This window comes from Mustela lutreola, chromosome 2 (assembly GCF_030435805.1).
Source record: "Mustela lutreola isolate mMusLut2 chromosome 2, mMusLut2.pri, whole genome shotgun sequence".
Lineage (NCBI taxonomy): Eukaryota > Metazoa > Chordata > Mammalia > Carnivora > Mustelidae > Mustela > Mustela lutreola.
In genome coordinates this window covers 17,087,066-17,106,287 of record NC_081291.1, presented here as the reverse complement: position 1 = coordinate 17,106,287, position 19,222 = coordinate 17,087,066, and the positions used below count along the sequence as shown (strand labels likewise).

Below are 19,222 nucleotides of genomic sequence, written 5' to 3'. Positions count from 1 at the left end.
CCCAAATCGAAGTGGTAATTGTGGGATTTAAGACAGGGTGACATATCCTACTTGGGGACTCCAGCCTTACAGCAGAGATACTAAGTGACCTTGGAGGGTCCCCAGCCTCTGAATCTTCTGCCTTCCACTCCCCCGCCCCCTGCTCCCTACGTTCTCTCTGCAGGGCTCCAACCACAGGACTCTCCAGCCATCCTGGAAGGCTGCCTTGATGGCTGGACCCACCCCAGCTTGGTGAAAGGCTCTCTGTCCTGGGCACCATATTCCCAGCCCCGCCTGGCTAGGCCCACAATTCCCTCTGGTCCCTGGGGAGCCACAGGGTGACCACAGCCTCCCAGATGTGGCCCATCTGGAATCTGCTGCCCACCCAGCCGGTTCAAACCGGCCCTGTGGCTGCAGCCTGGGCTCTGCGTTTGTCTCTCCTTACCTTCCTGAGGGACAACACAGCCCTGCATCTCCCTCCCACTCTTCTCTTGTCCCCTCCTCGCCCCACTGTCTCAGCCCTGCTGCTCCGTGTCTATAGCCCACTACCCTATGTGTTTGGGCGCCCCCTCTTCTGACACACCAAGGCCCGGTCTCAGTTTATGCCTCCCGGTCCCCTCTCTGTCTCTCCCTGTTTTTGCACCTCTCCCTGTCTCTCTGTCTCCCAGGTTCTCTGTCATCTCTCTCCATGGGATGGGCCATAGCCCTGGGTCCGCCCATGGGGGGGTAGCGCGGGACAAGTTCTCTGTCCAAATCTCCTGGGGATCTGGCCCCGTCCAGCTGCCAGCCCCCTGCGCATGATACCTTGTGGGCTCTGTGTCCTCCCAGCCTCTCCCCTGCTTTCCTGGAGAGGGGAGCAACGACCTCTTCCTTCCCACAAGAGCTGAAGAGCATGAGTTCACACAGAGGCCAGAGCGGCAGGGTGAGTGGGTCCCGGCCGGTCTCAGATGGATGCCCAGGAGGAAGCACAGACGTACCTCGGTGCCTGCTGCCAGTGGGCACCTCCTTGTCCTCCTCAGACTCAGGGTAGAGCTTCCCAGATGCCTTCTCCTTCTTAGGCTTCCCTGACGTGGAGGCAGGTACCCATCCTTTGTCTGATTCCATTATGTCAGCTGGGGAAATCAGGGTAGTCATGGCTGTCAACGGTGCTGTGGCAGGAGACCCAGGGTACCCTCCCGCCTCCGAGGCACCCCGTTTCTATGGTGGGGTTGATCCCTGTAGCCCAGGCTGTTGGGAGAGCTAACAAGTGAGAAAGTGCTTCACAAACTGTAAAGCTCTTGTTGGGTGCAGAAGTAGGCAGAGAGCACGGAGACTGTCTACAGGAGATCAACTGGGAGTGAACGCCGTGCAGGTATGGGACCAGCTAGTGGGCTGAATGGTAAGTGTGGGCAAGACATGGACAGAGGCAACATGCTCCGACCCAGGCGTCAGAGCCAGAGCCTGTGCAGGAGGCCAGGGCCCCGCCAGGGGGCGCAGGACAGAATTGGACAGTAGGGGTGATGTTAGCAGAGGTTCAACAGTGAAAATGAAGCCTGGCCCCGGCACCGGCACCGCGCAGCTCAGGAAGCTGATGGTGTGGACGACATGAGCAAGTGTGTGCAGGTGTCAAGGGTGTTCAGGCAATTCTACCTACCTGTTCCCTGCCCTCGGATACTTGAGCTAGGAGTTCCCAGAGTCAACAGACTGGACAGAGAGCCCTGGAGGCTCTCTGTCTGAGTCGGGCTCGCCTTTCTCTCCATTAGAGAGCTGTTTGAGGTCTCTACCTCGCTGAAAAGTCTTCCTTGTTATCTGACTTGTGCCCCTTCAGTGACAGCCCGAGCAGGGCCCGGGCCGTCCCAGGTCAGGGTTTGCGGCAACAAAGCAAAGTTGAGTGCAGACATCTCAGTTGGGCTAGAATGGCTGTGCCTGTTATCCTGTCTGATCCTGGGGCATTAGTAGGGAAGGGGGCAGCGGGACGAGGTAGAGCAGGAAGAGAGGGGCTCTATGAGGATGGGGCGTAGGGGGCGGAGATGCCTCCGGCTCCCACAACTAGGACTGGGTTCAAGACCCAGAGTTCAGGGGCCCACCTGACCCCCAGACCCTGATGTGACTGGGTATGGGAATCAAAGAGCCACCAGTGAGGCCAGTGGAGACAGGGCGGGGACTGCAGAGACCATGTGAATGCCTGTGACTATGAGCAAAATCCGTGTGCTACAGAGTATGTCACTGTGTGCCCTTGGGTCCTCAGCATTCTAGGGGCCAGCTCCAGACAGGAAACTGCTCTCCTCGGCCAGTCGGCGGCGCCTGGGCCTCTTCCAGGTCGATGAGACTAATCAGACAGGCGGCAGAGGCCTGGATGAGTGCTAATGAGCTCCCATCTCCGCTTCCAGGAAGTGGACTCAAGGAAGAGACCAGCTGGAGATGGGGCAGGAGCTGGGAAGGCAGGTGCCCCTCCCACCTTGACCTTGGCAGGGGTCCCTGATGATGCTGCGCTGGTGTGCAGAAGCGCACCCGACCCCAGGTCAAATGCAGTCTCCTGGACAGTGACCATGACTCAGAGTCATAGATACCATCCCTACCCCTCTATCCTCCTCCCCGTCCAGTCCCAGTCCTCCGACCTTGAGACACCTCAGCCTTGTCCTCAGACCAGGTGGCCTTCTTCAAAGATCTACTTATTCTTCTGGACCGGCCTTGGATACCTCCTCCTCCAGGAAGCGGTCCCAGTGTACCCCTCTCAGGGCTCCTGATTCTGTTGTGTCTTGCCAGATCTAAGCCCTCTGGGGCTGATTCGGACTGGGGCTGCCTTTCTACTGCCCTGATCCCGCCCTGGGAGGGAAGGCTCTGCATTTCAGCCTGCTGACTTTGATCACAAGTCACCCCCCTTTTAAGTGGAAGCCCCCTCTCCTGGTGCCGGTTGGTTCTGCATCCTAGGCTCTCACCCTCATTGGGCCCCTCCCCTCCCTCTCTTGACCTCGCCCCCAGACCCTCCTCCTCTGGCCCCGCCCCACCCGGCTCCGCCCCCACCTGGCCTCTGCAGGACTTCTTTGAGCCGCTTCTGGCACTGGGCCTGGGCGCGGTGCAGCAGGAAGATCTGCTCCTCTTTGGTCATGACGTCATCTGCATCCACCTACCAAGTTGAACGTCAGACTGCAGGCAGGCCTTTCCAGAGCACTGGCAGGTCCCACAACCATCCCAGCCTCCCTGACGGATTCCCCCCTTTCCAAAGACTCCTGAGTCTAGAATTTGGGAACTCTGCCTTGTGTTGCTCCCATTTTACAGATGAGAAGCTGCAGCTCCGAAGGGTAGAGTACCAGGAGGATAAAAGAGGGAGGGGGGATGTCCCCTGCCTGCCCGCTAGTAACCCTGCGGGCTACTATTCTCTGTCCAGTCTGTTCCCCAAGGGTACATGGGAAAGGGATGGAATGTCCCAGGATGGCTCTTCACAGGATCCTGTCTGTTGGGGACCTGGTGGGGAGAGGGGGCGGATAAAGAGTGGTGAACTCCAGGGAAATAAACCAGGCCTGGATTCTTTCAAGCCCTAGTACCCTGGGGGACCTTGGATGTCACCAATTTCCATCCTGGCCCTCTCCCCAGTCACTGCTTTCCCCAGTGAATGGTGAGTGCCTCGGCTGCTTCCACGCTTGCATTCCCAAGAGCTAGAGGTCCAAGGAATTGCTGGCGAGTGGTCTGGTTGGGCAGGCACTGCTGTGCCGGCTGTGAGTGGGAGTCACCCACATCTCACTGCTTATCTGGAAGCTCCTTCCCCTGAAGCCGACCCTGCGTTCTGATGGTGCCAACAGGCCTTCGCTCCTGCTGTTCCCCCCGGAAAGTCCTTCCTTCTCTTCCTTCCAATCTGCACACGCCGCGCACTGCCCAACACCCACCGGCGTCATTTTGACGAAGAGAACAAGAACATCATGGGCGTCGGGGGAAGGGGGGGTCTCACCCTGAACATGTGTTCCCCTGACTTAGATTTCCAAGTGGGTCAGCGTAAAGGCAGGATCCTGCCCTGGGGACAGCTCCGTGTGACCAAGGCTAGCCACTTCCATGAGTGGGACCTACAGAGACTACTACATCCCTCACATCCTCCTCCCCCTTGAGTGAGACTGAGTCCCCTCAGCCCCATCCCCCGGGGGCTGGGCCATGTCTGTCCTCTTAGATCCCTCAGTCCCACGGCAGAGCCTGGCCCCCTCAGACCCTCAACAGGCAGAGCTGCCGCCCCTCAGCCGTCCCAGGACCCGTCCCCTGTCTGAGTGGGGCGTTGCAGGGCGGAGAGCCAGGGGCAGGCAGGGGAGGAAGGAGGCTGGGGAAGGGGCGGGTTGGCTGGGCGGGGCGGGTCAGGGAGCCTGGCTGCAGGGTGAAGTTAATTGACCGCGTCTCTCAGTGGCAGCAGCGAGGGCTTCCAGGGCCAAGGAGTCTCCAGTTGGCTCCTCCAGGCTAGGCTTCCGCTGGTTTCACTTAGCGGAGGCGCGTGCGCGTCTGTGCGCGTGCACGCCGTCCAGAGGCCCGCGCTCACCATCTGGCCGCGGGTGCGCGCTCGACCCGGGGCGCTGTCTCTGTGCGTCGTCACGTGGGGACTGTCCAGCATGTGCTTGGGGGACGTGAGCCTCAAGTGTCTGGGAACACGCGTGTGTACCTGGGGTTCTGGGCAAAGGTCGACGTGTGTGTGCGTCTGCCAGTGTGTCCTGCAGCTGTCCCTAGCAGGCGTGTCTGTCGGTGGTCCGTGCCTGCGTGTCTCTGGAGTCTGAGTTGCACCCTGAGATCTAGGCTGGTTCAGTGGCTATGGACCCCCACCCCACACCAGGAAGGACTGGAGCAGATTCCCATGTGCTCTATTCTCCCCCAGCTACAGCAGATTGGGGCAGAAGTAGCCTCACCCGATGGGGCTCGTGGGGGAAGAACTGGACCCACCCTAATCCAAGGGGCTCTGGCATTGAGGATCCAGGCTGCTGAGGAATCTGGTCCCCAGTGTAGCAGCCCTGCTCACTTGGACCCATGATCACTCCCCTTTGCTACCATTTCCACCATTACAGCGAGTACCTCCATCAATAACCACCACCCGCCATCACCACCACCACCACCACCGTCATGACCTCGACCAACCACACCAAACACAACCATCACCATCCCCTATCACCACCACCACCTGCACCAGCACCATTCCCACCATGAGTACTAACTACCATTACCAGGATTATAACCAGCATCACCACCATCCCAACCATCACCACCACCCGTGCTGTTGCTGCCGTGACTCACCCCCACCACAGGTATCACCACCCCCTGGATCACCACTACCACCAGCGCCATCAAAGGCAACATTAACACCATCACTGCCGTCACCATTACTGCCAGCAGCCCCATACCCACTGTTGGTACCCCCTGTGGCATCCTCTGATCCTTACTCCCTCACCACGGCCCCGTCCCCACCCCTTCCCCTGCCCACCTCCATCTCTGTCAAGACAAACAGATACTACACCATATTTTTTCCAGTTGATGGAAAGCTCCTGAGTGACTGAGGCTTCTACCAGTCTCCAAAGACTGGCACACCAGCCCTCCCAGTAGACAGACTGGTCCACCGATGTGGCTGAAGGCAGGCAGTCATGGGTTGAAAATGGCCCATTTGACAGATGGACAAAGGGACAGGTGTGCTAGCTGAGTGATGACCAGGAGCTAACACCCACACTCAGCATCCGCCTGCCGCTGTTGGGTTTATCTCTCTGGAGCCAAGAGGAGGTACCCACTGTTCTCTGGAGTCTGGTATCCATGGTGGGGCTGGGAATGCCAAGGGGAAGGGAAGGGATGTGCCTCCAGCACCCCCATGGCCCCCAAACTCCTCCATTCCTCCAAAGTGACGGAGGCCCCATCTCTGGTCTCCCTGGACTTGTAAGGACCCACTTCTCTGTCCCCCAGTGATGGCACACTGCAGCAAGAGGAGTCTAAACCAGAGTCCAGCAAGCACCTACCCAAGGAAAGGAGGGAAGCTCTGCACCAAGTTCATTCCCACTTGCCTTGAAGGGCAGCTCCCCTGCCTGCAAGGTCCCTCTTCGCCACCCCCCTCCAGCTGCACCCTGTCCTCGCCTAGCAGATTCTGCTAGCCAGCACTGGAGCTTGAGGCCCATCGCCACCACTGACTGGCTCTGTGTCTAGGAAAGTTGCTTAACCCTTGTGATCAGGATGATCCAAAGGCTGTTGGTGAGGTTCAGTGAGAGCCTGGGCATGGGTGGGGGCGGCGCAGAGCTGGTGGCTATAACTGTTCCCGTTAGCGGCTGTGGCAGCATCAGATCATGGCTCTCCTACTCTGGTTATGGGCACCCCTCCTTCTGGGCACTGACGGTGGCCCCAGGCCGCAGACCTAGAGTGGCAGGGGGAGAGTGGGTAGATCACCAAGTCCAGGGGGCCACAATGAAGGGTGGAGGGTGGGGAGCAGGGAGTACAGGAGGGCCTACTGGGTGAAGTGTGCCCGATGAACTTTTGGGAAGATCCAACCTAGACTCCCAGTAAGAGTCCAGGTCACTGCCAGGCCCCCTGGGCTTGGGGGCCAAGAGAGCTCTTGATCTGTCTCTGCCCTGACTGAGGAGGTCCCGTGTCCTGGGGTTGAAAGGGGGAAGTGCAGGCAGCTGATCCTCCTCCTGGCCTGGTGACTCTGTCTGCTGCTCCCTCTCCCCACTGTGCCCCTCTTCCCCTTCCTTGGCAGAGTCCAGGTCTCTCTGGCCCAGCTCCTGGTGCTAAGAACTCAGGCTTGCATCAGTTTACATCCAGAGGGCCCGTGGATCTTGGGTTTTGGGGGCAAGGGCTGAGGGACCCAGGGCTGGATCACGGCCTGGGGTCACCCACCACTCATGGGGCCACCTAGCCTGGCACCAGCTGTTCCAGATCCCCCCTATGGTCTTGGGTTAGGGCTCGGCTTCAGTGCTCCTCGCTGCAGCATGCTCCCCATGTTGAACCCCCCAACCCAGAGCCTCCCTGTGAGCTCAAGCGTGCACGGTATGCTGTTTGTGAACGTGCAGGGGGTGGGGCGATGTCCTGACCTCAGGCCCGAGCGGGGAGAATAGGGACGGGAGTAGCCTGGGAGCAATGAGCCGGTGTCTGGGGGTTCCAGGCAGAGTGCGGGTGAAGGCTGGAAGCCAGTCTGTTATTTACAAACATGGAAGCTGCTGTCCCTGGGAGAGAGTAGTGTGTGGTCAAGAGGCCCGGATGTGTTTCTCATTTCTTGAGTTCAGAAGCTCAGACAAAGAGAAAAGCCATCTGCTCACTACCCCTCCCCTGCGGGGGCAAGTAGCTCTTTCGACCTTGGCCTGCAGGGAAGCCCCACGGAGGATGGTGTCGTCGGAGTTGGGGGTGGGAGCCGTGTTGGCAGTGGGGGTGAGGACAGGGGGGAGGCAGCATGAAGGCTGCTGATGGTGATGGAGGTGTGATGGAGACAGTGGTGGTGGAGGGAGCCAGTTCCACGCCACTGACCAGAGGAGGGCCACTCCTCTCCGTTTTTCTCCTAACTGCCAAATTCCACACATTTGCTGTCTGTGATCCCAGACATGCCTACATTCTCCTCCGGGCAAAACTCAGAAGGAAATACAAGGGCTACTTCTTCAGCGGCCGACACCTCTGCCTTTGGGAAAGGGGCTTCTTCCACTAGATGCCGTTAGCCTCGAGATGCCCTCTTGGGTCATCTCATCCATCCCTCTTCCTGGGTTCCTCCTGGTTCCCCTGGGGGAAGGCGGCTGTGGGCTTCCCACTCACCTCCAGAGAAAGCGGACCTGCCTGGTCTCCAGCCATCCCTTCTGCCTGTTGGTGCCAGCCACTGACCCCAGCTCTTTATCCCCATCTCCTTGAACTTCCACCACATCCCCACCTTACGAATGGGAACACTGAGGCTCAGAGTCACAGTTAAAGAGAGGCAGCAGCCCAGGAGAAAAGACACAGCCCCAGGGACCCCCCTGGTGCCAGCCTCAGTCCCAGCATTCCTGAGTCCTCCTGAACCCTCCTGAACCCCATCAGGCAGTCGCCTCCCAGCAGAGCCTGGGAGGCCGGATGCACAGGGGGAATTCAGGTGTGGGGGCAGACAGAATGGGCATGGCATGGCGATGCTGGAGGTGATGGCATCTGGTGCTCAGCTCTAAAGGGACAGGGGACAGTGGTGCCTTGGGGTTAGCACCTAGGGGAGGTGTACCTCCAGAAAAGGCAGAAGGAGTAAACCTCAGCTCACAGGGGACCCCCTTGTGACCTCCTGCCTTCCTGCACCTCTTCTCCAGGTTCCACTACTGGGACCTGGGCTGGCACCCCTCATCGTCTCCCGTGCCAGCTGGCTAGGGACTGCTCCCCGCCCCTTGCTGCCCTCTGTCTGTCCGGCTGGCCCGAGCAGGCTGGGACGGGCTCCCTGCCGGGGACACTCCTGCCCTGCCACCGCTGACAAGTGCTGACTTTTCCTCCCCCTCTCCAGGCCTTCCTGAACAGGCTGCCTGTGTTCAGGGCTGGGAGGGGCTGGGGGGGAGGCACTAGTGACGCCTCTCATCTTGGCCAGCGTGGACGCCTTCAGGGCAGGGATGGAGCCTAGGATGGCGGAGTTAGCTGCTGGACCCACTGGATCTTCACGGGCCGCCTCTACCTGGCCTGCAGGACCAAGGTCCGCAAGGATAGGATGGCTTAACCCACCCGTATGCCTGGTCAGCAGAGTAAGATCCCGCCAGGTCTCACCGTCGCACAAGGCCGGTCCCGGAGTTGGGGTTCTTTAGGGCTTGGACGTTTCCAAGTGTCTTTGCGAATCTGAGGTGAAACCCTGCTCTCTTTCCCAGTCACGCTGCATTTTGCAAACCACTTCAGGGGGTCTGCAAACCCCCCACGCCACGCCTTCTCAATCCTAGGGACTCTCTCCCTGAAAGAGCTGCCTTCCTGGTGTGGTGGCTGGACCAGGGAGTGTCCCCAGAAGGCCCACAACAGGAATCTGGGGGAGGCCGCTTGACGCCTCATTAAAACATTCCGAAGAAAACCCAAGTTCCCGGGAGGGCTCGGCCCCCCTCCTCCCGCTCTGTCCACAGGCCGTTCCCAGAGCTGGGGTGTGTGTGGGGGTGTTTAAGGGCAGGTGATAAAAAAAACCTTCAACAAATCAATACAAAAATGACAAATAACCCACAGAAAGATAAGTAACGACTCTGGACCAGCTCTTAGAAGAGGGACAATAGGCCAATGGAAAGTCAAAAGCTCACCGGTAATTGGCAAGAGACACCATTTTTCGCCTGTCAGAATGGCAAAGGTGGCACTACCTCATGAGACAGGGGTGTCGGGGGAGACCCTCCTGCTCACTGCTGGCATTGTGAGTCACAACCCACACAGACGGGCTTTCTAGAGGGCAGTGCAGCCGTGTCCAGTAAAATGAAAAACGTGATGTGCTTCAGACCCAGCAATGACAGAATCTAGAAATACCCTACAGGGAAACTGTCACACAGGGGCACAAGATGGCATTTCCAGGAGCTTCCCCACCACCATCTGGAATCACACGCGCACACACAAAAAAGGATGCAGGAAAGATCTAAAGGCACCTTTGCAGATTTTGGAATACTATGCGCCATTAAAGAAAACAGATCTATATTTACTGACAAGAAGATCTCCAGGATACACTTTTGAGTAAAAAAAAAAAAAAAAAAAAAGCACACGGCAGAGCCTTACCTACAGACAGATGCCATTCATTTAAAGACACACAGAAAACAACAGAAAAGACTGTCTGCTCCTATATGGACACAAAAATCTTTGGGAAGATTTGGTATCTTTTGGAAGTAAACAGAAAAAGTTCTGGGAGGCTATCCCCATCCAGAGTGTTAAAAGTGTTTTTTTCTACGGGGCACCTGGGTGGCTCAGTGGGTTAAAGCCTCTGCCTCCGGCTCAGGTCGTGATCTCAGGGTCCTGGGATCGAGCCCCGCATCAGGCTCTCTGCTTGGCAGCGAGCCTGCTTCCTCCTCTCTCTGCCTGCCTCTCTGCCTACTTGTGATCTGTCTCTGCCAAAGAAATAAATAAAATCTTAAAAAAAAATAAAGTGTTTTTTTTCTAGAGGCGCACTGGGACTTGGGAGTCATCAAGGATGAATTCTGATTAATCTGTATTATATGACTCTTTTATGAGAAAGAACATATTCAAGTATTAGTTCAATTAAACACAAGAAAATTAAAGTAAAACAACAGAAGGATTTTATGAAAGAAAGAAACAAAGAAACAAAGGAAGGAAGAAACAAAGAAACAAAGAAAGAAAAAAAAAAGAAAAGGAAGCAAAATTTTGAAAACCCCACAGTGGGACATGGAGCTCTCCTGTCAGCACGATTCCTCGCCTCGGTTTGGAGGAAGAAACTCAGTGTGAGAGTGAGAAGACCCGGGTTCAAGTCCCACCTCTGCCACAGGAACCTCAGGGCCTTTCCCCATAAAACGGGTGGGTGAAAAGACGTATCGAGAAAACATTTATGACGGTTTCTAGCTCAGAATCGGAGGACAGTCATTGTTCAATATGTGGTGGTTCTTTCTGGTCTTTAAAAGAGGGCTGGTGGCCATACTGGCCCCGGAGCAGGGGAGGGGCCCCCTATACTCTTAGCCACCGCAGTCCTTTCTGAGTGGGACCCGAGGTCACATCTCTACGCTCAAGGCCCACCCCCCATGCAGACCTGCTTCTTCTCCCACTGCAGTTTCTCCTTTACATGTACATGCGCTGGGGGCGTCCTTAGGATGAGGCACCTCCAAGAATAAGATCACCCATTCGCCCCCTACTCATAATCTGTGCATCCATCCCCTCCTTCAAAATTTACTCCTCCTGACCCCCAGCCCACAGCTACTATTCCCCGTAACACAAGATGGACTGGCTAGCTGAGTGTGGCCACAGCCGGGGTCCTCCCAGTGGGACGCTCTTTGGTCCCGAACCCTGAGATCTCAGGAGATGTGAGCCTGCTCCTGGGGCTGCTGGGCAGGCAGCACACAGGTCTGGTGACAGGGGCTATTGGCTGAGTTTGGTGGGGTCGGTGGGCATCAGCACAGATCTGGGTGTGAACGGCAGCCCCTGGGTTCAAAAGCGGAAACTGGAGGCCGTCAGTCTCCCGCTGGTTTCTCTTGAGCCCGGGAAGCCCACAGGGTATGGGGTGATCCTCAGGCCACATCCTCTAGCTGTAAACCCAGGGAAGGTCCAGTGTACACATGGCCTGAAAATCTAGACACTGACACCCCAGCAAGGTCTAAGGGCAGACCCCGCCGTGGTATCCCTCCTCCAGCCCGGCCTTCATACCTGAACCATGGCTAAGGGAGGCAAATTCTTTGCACGTGCCTCAGCTTCCCCAGAAGTCAGTGCGGGGCCCTGGTGGTGGTGGGGGGGTCCATGATCCCCTCCTCATGGAGACACAGAGCTTAGCACTAGACCGGCATGCAGTACAAAATGACCATAGGGATTGTGTGCTCCAGATTACTTTAAAAATGGGAACGGTAGCAAAGCCTTTTTTAGAGGGTTGTGGGGAAGATGAAACTAATACTGTAAAGTGCTTGGGACAGTGTCTGGCAAGTAGAAAGCACTAAAAAAGCATTTATTAAATAAAAAGAAACAATAGACCTGGGGGCACATGTGTTCACAAATGCACGCGTGCACGCGCGCACACACACGTACGCACGACTATGCTCCTGCAAGTCACGTGAAGACCCAATGCTTGGGACACGTGTGTCCACAGGGGACACACGCTTACACGGACCTACGCAGAGTCCCCGCGAGCCCCGCTCTGACACACAGACAGCTCTCAGCACACTCATGCCCATTGTCCTTCCTGTCTCTCCCAGCCTGGCCCAAGGGGCGGGTGGGGAAATGGCTCATTGCATGAGCCAGGTCCTTGCATGTACATGTGCATGAGTCTCTGAGCCTCAGTTTCCCCATCTACAAGTCCTCGTAGGGGGTGAGGTCTCTGGCTTCAGGGAGCCAGGGTCACGAGGGCACGGGCACCAGGGAATGGGGCATGCTGAGGTTCCGGAGGAGAAGAGAGCCTCACTCAGGGGATTCTTAGGCAAAAGTTCTTGCTGTTTTTTACAGATAGGGAAACCAAGGTGCAGAGGATAGCCCCCGGTCCTATGGGCCTTAGAGCTGGAGGAATCCCAGAACTCCTGCCTTCCCGCCTCAGGTTCTGCCTGGGGTGGAGGGGATGGAGTTGATCAGGAGAAGGGGGCTGCCTGGCTGCCTGCTTGTTTCTCTAGAAGGCAGAAGCCCCCACCTGGGAGCTCCTGGGGAGGAAGCAGGGGCCTTGAGGTCGGACACACAGGCAGACAGCCTCCTCAGCCACGGGCTAGTCCCCTGGGACGGGGCTGCTCTGTGGTCTGATTGACTCCCCAGGTCCTGGCCCCCAGTTTCTGGTCCAGGAGGAGAAGGATGCTGTCCTCCGTACCTCCAGCTCTTGGCCTCTGCCAGTGCCGACTTTTCTCTGCTATTCTCGGTCTGTCTACTCCTGCTCCGAGAAGCTCTCATCTCCACCCGCCTTTGTCTCTTTTCTCTCTCTTGCCTTATCTCCCGATCTGCCTCTTCTTCTCCCTCTGGTTTCCCCTCTTGGCTCTGCTCTCAGGAGGGTATACATGGGGGTCCCTCACTCACCAGACTCCCCCTCCAGCATGTTTCTCCTGGAGGAGTGTTCTGTGAGGTCAGTTCCCTTCAGGAGACCTCCATCCTTCTTCCATGCCACACCACAGCCGCCTCCCTGGGCAAGGGCGTCCACATGTTTGCACGCATGTGATCGTGAGAGCTGGAGGGGACCCCTAAATCCTATCCCCTGCCTGGGTGATTCTGAGCTCAGACCCACAGCCCTGTGTCCTGGGTGGCAAACAAAACTTGCAGAAGACACAAGCCCAGGAACAAAGTCTGTGGGACCCTACATCAGGGCCAAAGCCCAGGCTACTGCTAGATCACACTGTCATCCCTAAAGAGGACACAGCCAGAGTAGCGGTGCTCACAGAAGCAGAAGATAGAGGAACCCCAACCACAGATTTCCAGACCTGGATTCCGAACCCAGGCTTCAGAGCTAAGAGGACCATAGGCATCAGGAACCGAGTCCAGACACCCCAGAGACAGCAGGCACCCAAGCTCTCCTGTTGGAGGCGACGCTCGTCCAAAGTTCGAATTACTCAGGGAACCTAGACTCTGTGCCCTGGACCCACCCCAGGGACCACAGAGCAAGCCCGAAGCCTGTCCTGGAGTGCGGGCGAGGGACTTACCAGCGCGTATGCGGAGCTGAGCACGGGGCAGCAGAGCAGGAGCGCCAGGCCGGGCGCGATCCGGACGGCCCCCATCGCCACCGCCTAGGGCCCCGTCCCTCGGGGCAGCCGCCGCCGCCGGCCCTGGTGGTGGTGGTGGTGGGGTACAGAGCTGCGTCAGGCCGGGCTGCCCCGCCCACGCCCGGGCCTAGGGGACCCCGGAGGCCAGGCGGCCCGAGGCCCCGGGGCCCGGCGCGGGGCCCATGCGCCAAGGGCTAGCGAGCGAGGGAGCGCAAAGGAGAAAGAGAGGGAGGGAGGAAGGGAGGCAGCCGGGGGCCGGGCGGGCGGCGGGCGGGCGCCGAGCGCTGCGGAGCTGCCCGTCTGCCTCGGAGCGGAGAAATCACATCCATATGGCCGGGCCCCCCGCCCCCGGCCCGCCCCCCGCCCCCCCCCACCGCGCCGCCTTTTCTGTCTTTTTCTTTTTTTCTTTTGGGGAACTGGGAGCTGCGGCTTCGCCCCACGCCCAGTGGGGGAGGGGTCGGGGGAGGGGTTGGGGTCGCGGTCTGCGGGGGGCGAACCGGGCTGTTATTTTTAGCTTCGCGGCTAGCTCAAGGAGGGGAGGGGGGCGGGGCGGGGCGGGGGGCGCGTTTTGAGCCGCTCGGGGCGTGCAGCTTAGGGACGCGATCCCAACTTTGCAACGACACTGAGCCCTTCGGTGCTCGGGCCGCCAGCTCTCTGCCCCTCAGCCCCCTCGGACCCATCCTGCCCGCGGCCGCTTCCCGAATCCTCTCCCCATCCTGGGCCGGAGCCCCGCCTGCGCCCGCGCGGCTGAAGCACGCCTGCGGCCGGGACGCTCTGCCTGTCGGCCTGTCTGTCAGTCCGTCTCCAGCTCCCCCAGCCTTGGCCTCCGTTCTTCCAGCAGCCCCGAGCTCCGTTTCGGTCACTCCCTCGATCCCTCCCTCCCCTCCCCCTCTCTCTCTCTCTCTCTCTCTCTCTCTCTCTCTACGAAAACATTTGCAAGTTTCCAAAAAAGCCACGGAGCCGAGCGGCGCGGGGCTGGCGGCTCCACCGGGCTCCGAGGAGGCGCCGCCGACTGACACCGAGACGGACCAGCCCGCCCGCCCCGGCGAGGCCGGGAGTCACCCCTACCCAACGCCGCCGCCACCCCTCGCCGGGGCGCCGGCCCCCCGAGCCCGACTTACTCCGAGCGCGCCGCCGCGGCCCCCGCTTAGCCATGGATGTCGGGGACCCCCCGACAGCCTCCCCAGGACAGCGCCCCGTCCGCGGCCCCGGGGGCACTTCATGGGGCTCTCGGGATCCCCTCTGGCCGGCTTGGCCTCCAGCGCCCCCCGCCCGGCCGCCGCTCGGAGCCGCCGCCCGCCGCGCGCGTCCCTCGCCTCGGCGTCTGCCGCTCCCCCTCCCCCCGCGGCCGGGCGCCTCTTCCCTCCCCCGCGCCCTCCCTGGGCCTCTCCCGCCCCCGCACCGCCCCCCCCCCCGCCCCTGCGCCGCCTCCGCCACGGGTGTGCGGAGCGGCCGAGCGGAGCCCGCTGCCCCTGCCCCGGGACGTTTCTCTAGAGGCCGCGCCCCGGGTCGCCAGCGGCGGGATGTGAGTGTGTAGGGGACAGGGCCAAGGGAGCTCTGACATCGGGGCCCGGGAACGGAGCCCGGGACGCTGCCGCCGCTCCATTCTCTTCTCCGGGAAGCACAGACGTTATTTTTTCTGATCGGCCTGCCGGGGCGGGTGAACAGGGGCCTTCAGCCGCGAAGCAGGACCTCTTCACTGGAGGTACCCCGCGCGCCCCCGGCCGCGGCGCTGTCTGTGCGCCCGCGCGACTCCCGCTCGGGCTGGACCGGGGTCCCTGGGGAGGCTGCTGGGCCGCCAGCCCCGCTCCCGGCTCGGCCGCCACCGCCCTCCTGCCCCGCCCCGCCCTCGCCTGGACCCCCAGCCTCGGGAACTCCCGAGTGGGTAGGTCCGCAGTGCTCTGGACCCGCCCCCGCCCCTGCCCGCGAGGGCTCACGTCCCTCTCCCACCCTCCCGAGTCTCCCCCCGGGTCGGGGTCTCTCAGAGTCTTCGACCCTTCCAGACGCCAGCCCGGTCTCCCCAGCTCCGCCCCGGAGTCCGCCGCTCCAAGTCGCCAGACCCGGGGCTCAGCGGGGACCCCCGCTCCCGAGGCCCGCCTCCTTCTCCACCCCTTCACAGCCCCAAACAGTCCCGGCGGGCTCCGGTCCACCCGGGGACCCTCAAGTTGGAGGAGGAACGGGAGGAGCCTTTGGGGGCAGGGGCGGGGTGGGGCGGGGTTACGTGCTCCGGCTCGGGAGGGGACGCTGTAGCGCTTAGAGGAAGGGGTCTGAGACCCCAAGTTCGCCACCTTTCAGGATCACGCAGAGAAGCTGAGATGCTGGGAAGGCCTGGGATGCCTGGAGCAGAGGGCTTTAAAGGATGGTCAGGAGGAAGCTAATGTGACTCTTGGGGCCCTTGGAGATATTATCTGGGCTAAGTGGCAGTCCCTGCTCACCCACTTACCGGTTGTGTATCCTGGGCAGGACGACTTCCTGCTGTCTGGGCCTCAGTTTCCTCATCTGTAAATCGGGGACTTGACCAGCTGATTCAAAGGGCGCTTTTAACTTTACTGTTTTAGTGCTGCAGAGTGTGGGTGTCCAGACCCATGCTGAGCTCTGTGGGCTCCCCAGACTCAGCCTGTGGAAATTGAGCCCCTCACAGCCCCCAAACCAGCCCCCACCCCATCTCAGGGATGGTCCCTACCCTTCATGAGAATGGATCTGCAAGCCTAAGGCCTAAGGCCACTGGAATCCAGCTCTAGCCAGCTTCTCTGGCAGTCTACCTTCCTCTAGGCCCAAACCCACCCATCTCCCATACACAGTTGTCTGCTTCCCTAGGAGTCTGTGGCCATATCCTCCTCTGGGCCCCACTACTTTCAAGTTTCTTGCCCAGGTGATTAAGGATGATGCTGTCTGAGGCAGTTTCCTCCAGAGGTGACGCTCCCCAACAGGTACTGTCCTCTCGACTCCCGGCCTGCTCCCCATGCTCACTCCCCTGCCCTTGCCTTTGGAGTTTACTCTGCTGGGATCATGGTTCTCTGCCTGGTGTAAAGAACATCCCTCCCTCTTTTTTTGTGTGTGACCCCATCTCTTCCATTACTTGGGGGGGCTGTGATTTGGGGGCTACCCACTGTGGTGTGTGGATTACTTGGGAACAGGGACAGAGGATCAGGTACACAGAAAACATCTGTGGTTCTTCAGTGTTACATTTTGATGGTCTCTGTTTTATGTCTCTGTTTCCAAGCCGTTCTACTCTGTTTTATGGCTTTATGACTGATCACCCCTGCCCTGTGGTGATAGGAAAAGAACATTCACAGAGTCACTGGGGCAACTGGGGTAAAACTGGGGACTGATGTAGGGAGTCCTCAGATCTGATACCAGAAAGCTTGGGATTGGGAAACCAACAGTATTTGTAGTGGGGAGGACCGGGGCGGGGGGTTGTGGGTAGGGCTGCAGAGAGGGGTCCAGTGGGCTGTGGGGCCTTTAAGGGTGTTCTTCTAGCTGTAACGCATGTGCCTCACCCCAGAGGTCCCTGCTGGATATTCCAGAACTGTTGGCTGAGGCAGATACCCTAAGGCACCTCCTGGCCCCTGGTTAAAGTGCCACCATGGGGATTGGGTGTCACACATTAACTGGTAGCACCCCAGTGCCTGGCAGAGGCAGCCAGCCCTTTTTGTCAGGCAAGCCCCAGGGCCCCAAGGGTCAGTTTCTGGTCAGTTTCAGGGACATTTGAAAAGGTCTGATTGGAGGGAGCGAGTCCCCTATGGGGACACCCATCTCTAATGGGGACCTAGGAGGAAGAGCCAAGATCCCTGGAGCTCAGAGCTGGAGAAGGATCTGGGCTCTGGCCCAGTGGCCCTAAACTGGACTCTGCTGCTGTGAGTAGGGGTCTGGCCAAGCTACACAGACCCTAGAGCTGGGGTGGGCCCCAGACTCAAAAAGGAAAGACAGAGGCTCAGCTCTCAGCCCTGCAGCCTGGCTTCAGACCCTCAGAAAACCCCTTGTCCCGTTCTGGGGGTTCTCTGGAAAAACTGGCCTGTAAACCCTCAAGAGTTCATCTCCCAACCTTAGCCCCAAAGTCAGCTTGAATCCCCATCTCAATCCTAATCCCATCCTGAGCTCCCCCCACCCATGTGGAGCCTTTATCCCAGTCTGACCTCTAATCCCTGGCTGAACCCTGACCCCAGGCTGAGCCTCCACCAAGCCTTAATCCCAGGCCTCTCTCTGGTTCCAGGCCCCTTTGGAAGCTTTTCAAGGCAAGGGGCTGGTAGAGGAGGGGATGGCCAGGCCATCAGTGAACCAAGGTGCCACTTTTATAGCCGTTTCGGCTGCTCATAAACACCCCCCACCCGGATGAGTCACTGGAGGCTCCCACAGCAGCTGGTCGGGCAGCCCCCTCCCCTTGCAGCAGGAAGCCTGGTTTTCTCACCTCTCAGGAAGGCCAAGGGAGGGAAGCTGGGGGCACAGGGGGCCGGGAGGCTCTGTCGGAGGCAGGGAGCACTCCGGGGGCACCTGGAGGTGTGGGCTTCCTGTCACAGACTCCCTCCTACAGTAACGCCAGAACCACAGACATCCCCATGCAGGCATTCCTTGTGGGCCCCACAGCATCACACAGGTAACACACACACACACACACACACACACACACACACACACACACACACAGGGGTACCATGGCCTTGCCTTGCCCCTCCCGGCTGCCCTCGCGTCCCAGGCTTGCCTTGGACCCCACTCACCTAGAGCCCACAAGGTCTTCCAAGCAGGGCCTGGAGACTCAGAGCAGGCTCAGGTTGGCCATGGAGAGGCCATGGATGGTTCTAGCAGCTTCTGGGGCTCAGGCCTAAGCAAGGATGTTGCTGCTAGGGACAGGAAAAGGCCTGAGTGAGAGCTTTTGGTTGAAAAGAATAATTAGTTATTTTTTACCAAGCCCTGCTCCAGCCCAGGACTTTGTCCCAGACCCCTAGTGGGGGAGAAGAGGCAGGTCCAAGTGTTCAGTGCCCTGAGCTGGGCCCTCCCCCACCTCCATGGGTGTGCTTGACAGATGCCCAGGCCAGCTTGGCTCATCCAGTGGGCGTGTGCCTCAGTGGTCCTCTCCTGGCCTCACCAAGCCTGTCTCCAGCTAATTCTCCTTTATCTCTTCCTGTGTCCCTGTCTGCCCCTCCTGGCTTTTCCATGTCTCAGAAACTTCAGGCCCCATGAGGTATAACACAACTACTGTGAGTGATTTCATTCATGTTTAGGACACCTGAAGAAATCAGATGGAGGCTCAGGGTAGCTCATACCCGGATCATAGGCGGAAAAACTGAGACCCGAGAAGGCCTCCCCTCTCAGTCCTGGGTACTAAGCGTTCCCAGGGCGGGGACATGTGGGGACACTCATTCCAGCCAGCCCCTGTCCTAACCCTGCAGCGCCAAGGCCACTCTGTATCTGACTCCTTGCCCACTGGAATGTGGGCCCTTGGCGTGAAGCCAGCCAGTCACACCCGGGCTCAGGGTCCGCATATGCAATTACAGGTCCCGGAGGCAGAGGGCTGTGGCCAGGATGACCTGCCTTCCTCCATGGTTCTGTGCAATGGGCTGCAACAGAACCAGGGTTGGGTCCAGATACCAAGAGTGAGGACGCAGACAGAGGGAAGAGGCCTGCGAGGTCCTGGCACCTCACCCCAGCACCTGGAGACCCTGGCTGGAGGCTGCCCTTCCGCCGGAGCCCAGCCCGAGCCGGTTTGGGTCTGGAAGTCCCAGGCTCAGCCTGATGAGGTGTAATGATTCACGTGGCAGCTGCCGCTCAGCACATTCCAGTCGGAGCCCCCAGTGCCCGGCACGTGAGGTGGCGGGCCCCAAACCAACCCCCAGCAGCCAGGGCACGTTCCTAGGGCGTCCATCCCTTGGGGGCGACCCTTCCCCAGGTCTTCCAGGCTCCTGGGGAGGGCAACATACTTTACAGTTTCTAAAGTACTTTCTAGTACATTCCCAGGCTGGAGAGGGAGGTAGAGAGCCTGTCCATCTCTGGCCTCCAGG

The 19,222-nt window shown here is 59.4% G+C and overlaps 1 protein-coding gene across 4 annotated transcripts in view; it reads right to left on the bottom strand.

Annotated features, from left to right (window-relative positions):
- PTH1R (parathyroid hormone 1 receptor) overlaps positions 1-18,095 on the bottom strand; it is a 31,872-nt gene extending 13,777 nt beyond the window's left edge. The window contains exons 1-6 of one of the 4 annotated variants that reach the window (XM_059160723.1): positions 17,942-18,094; positions 15,670-15,725; positions 13,167-13,289; positions 12,550-12,652; positions 2,983-3,085; positions 957-1,091 (exon numbers count right to left, since the gene is read on the bottom strand). In XM_059160723.1, the coding sequence (XP_059016706.1) occupies positions 957-1,091; positions 2,983-3,067 (220 nt within the window). In that variant the 5' untranslated portion in view covers positions 3,068-3,085; positions 12,550-12,652; positions 13,167-13,289; positions 15,670-15,725; positions 17,942-18,094. Of the gene's footprint in view, positions 1-956; positions 1,092-2,982; positions 3,086-12,549; positions 12,653-13,166; positions 13,290-14,347; positions 14,539-15,669; positions 15,726-17,941 lie in introns of those variants that run through there. The other 3 variants (XM_059160719.1, XM_059160722.1, XM_059160720.1) reach the window with 3 other exon arrangements.
- Positions 18,096-19,222: the final 1,127 nt, after the last annotated feature.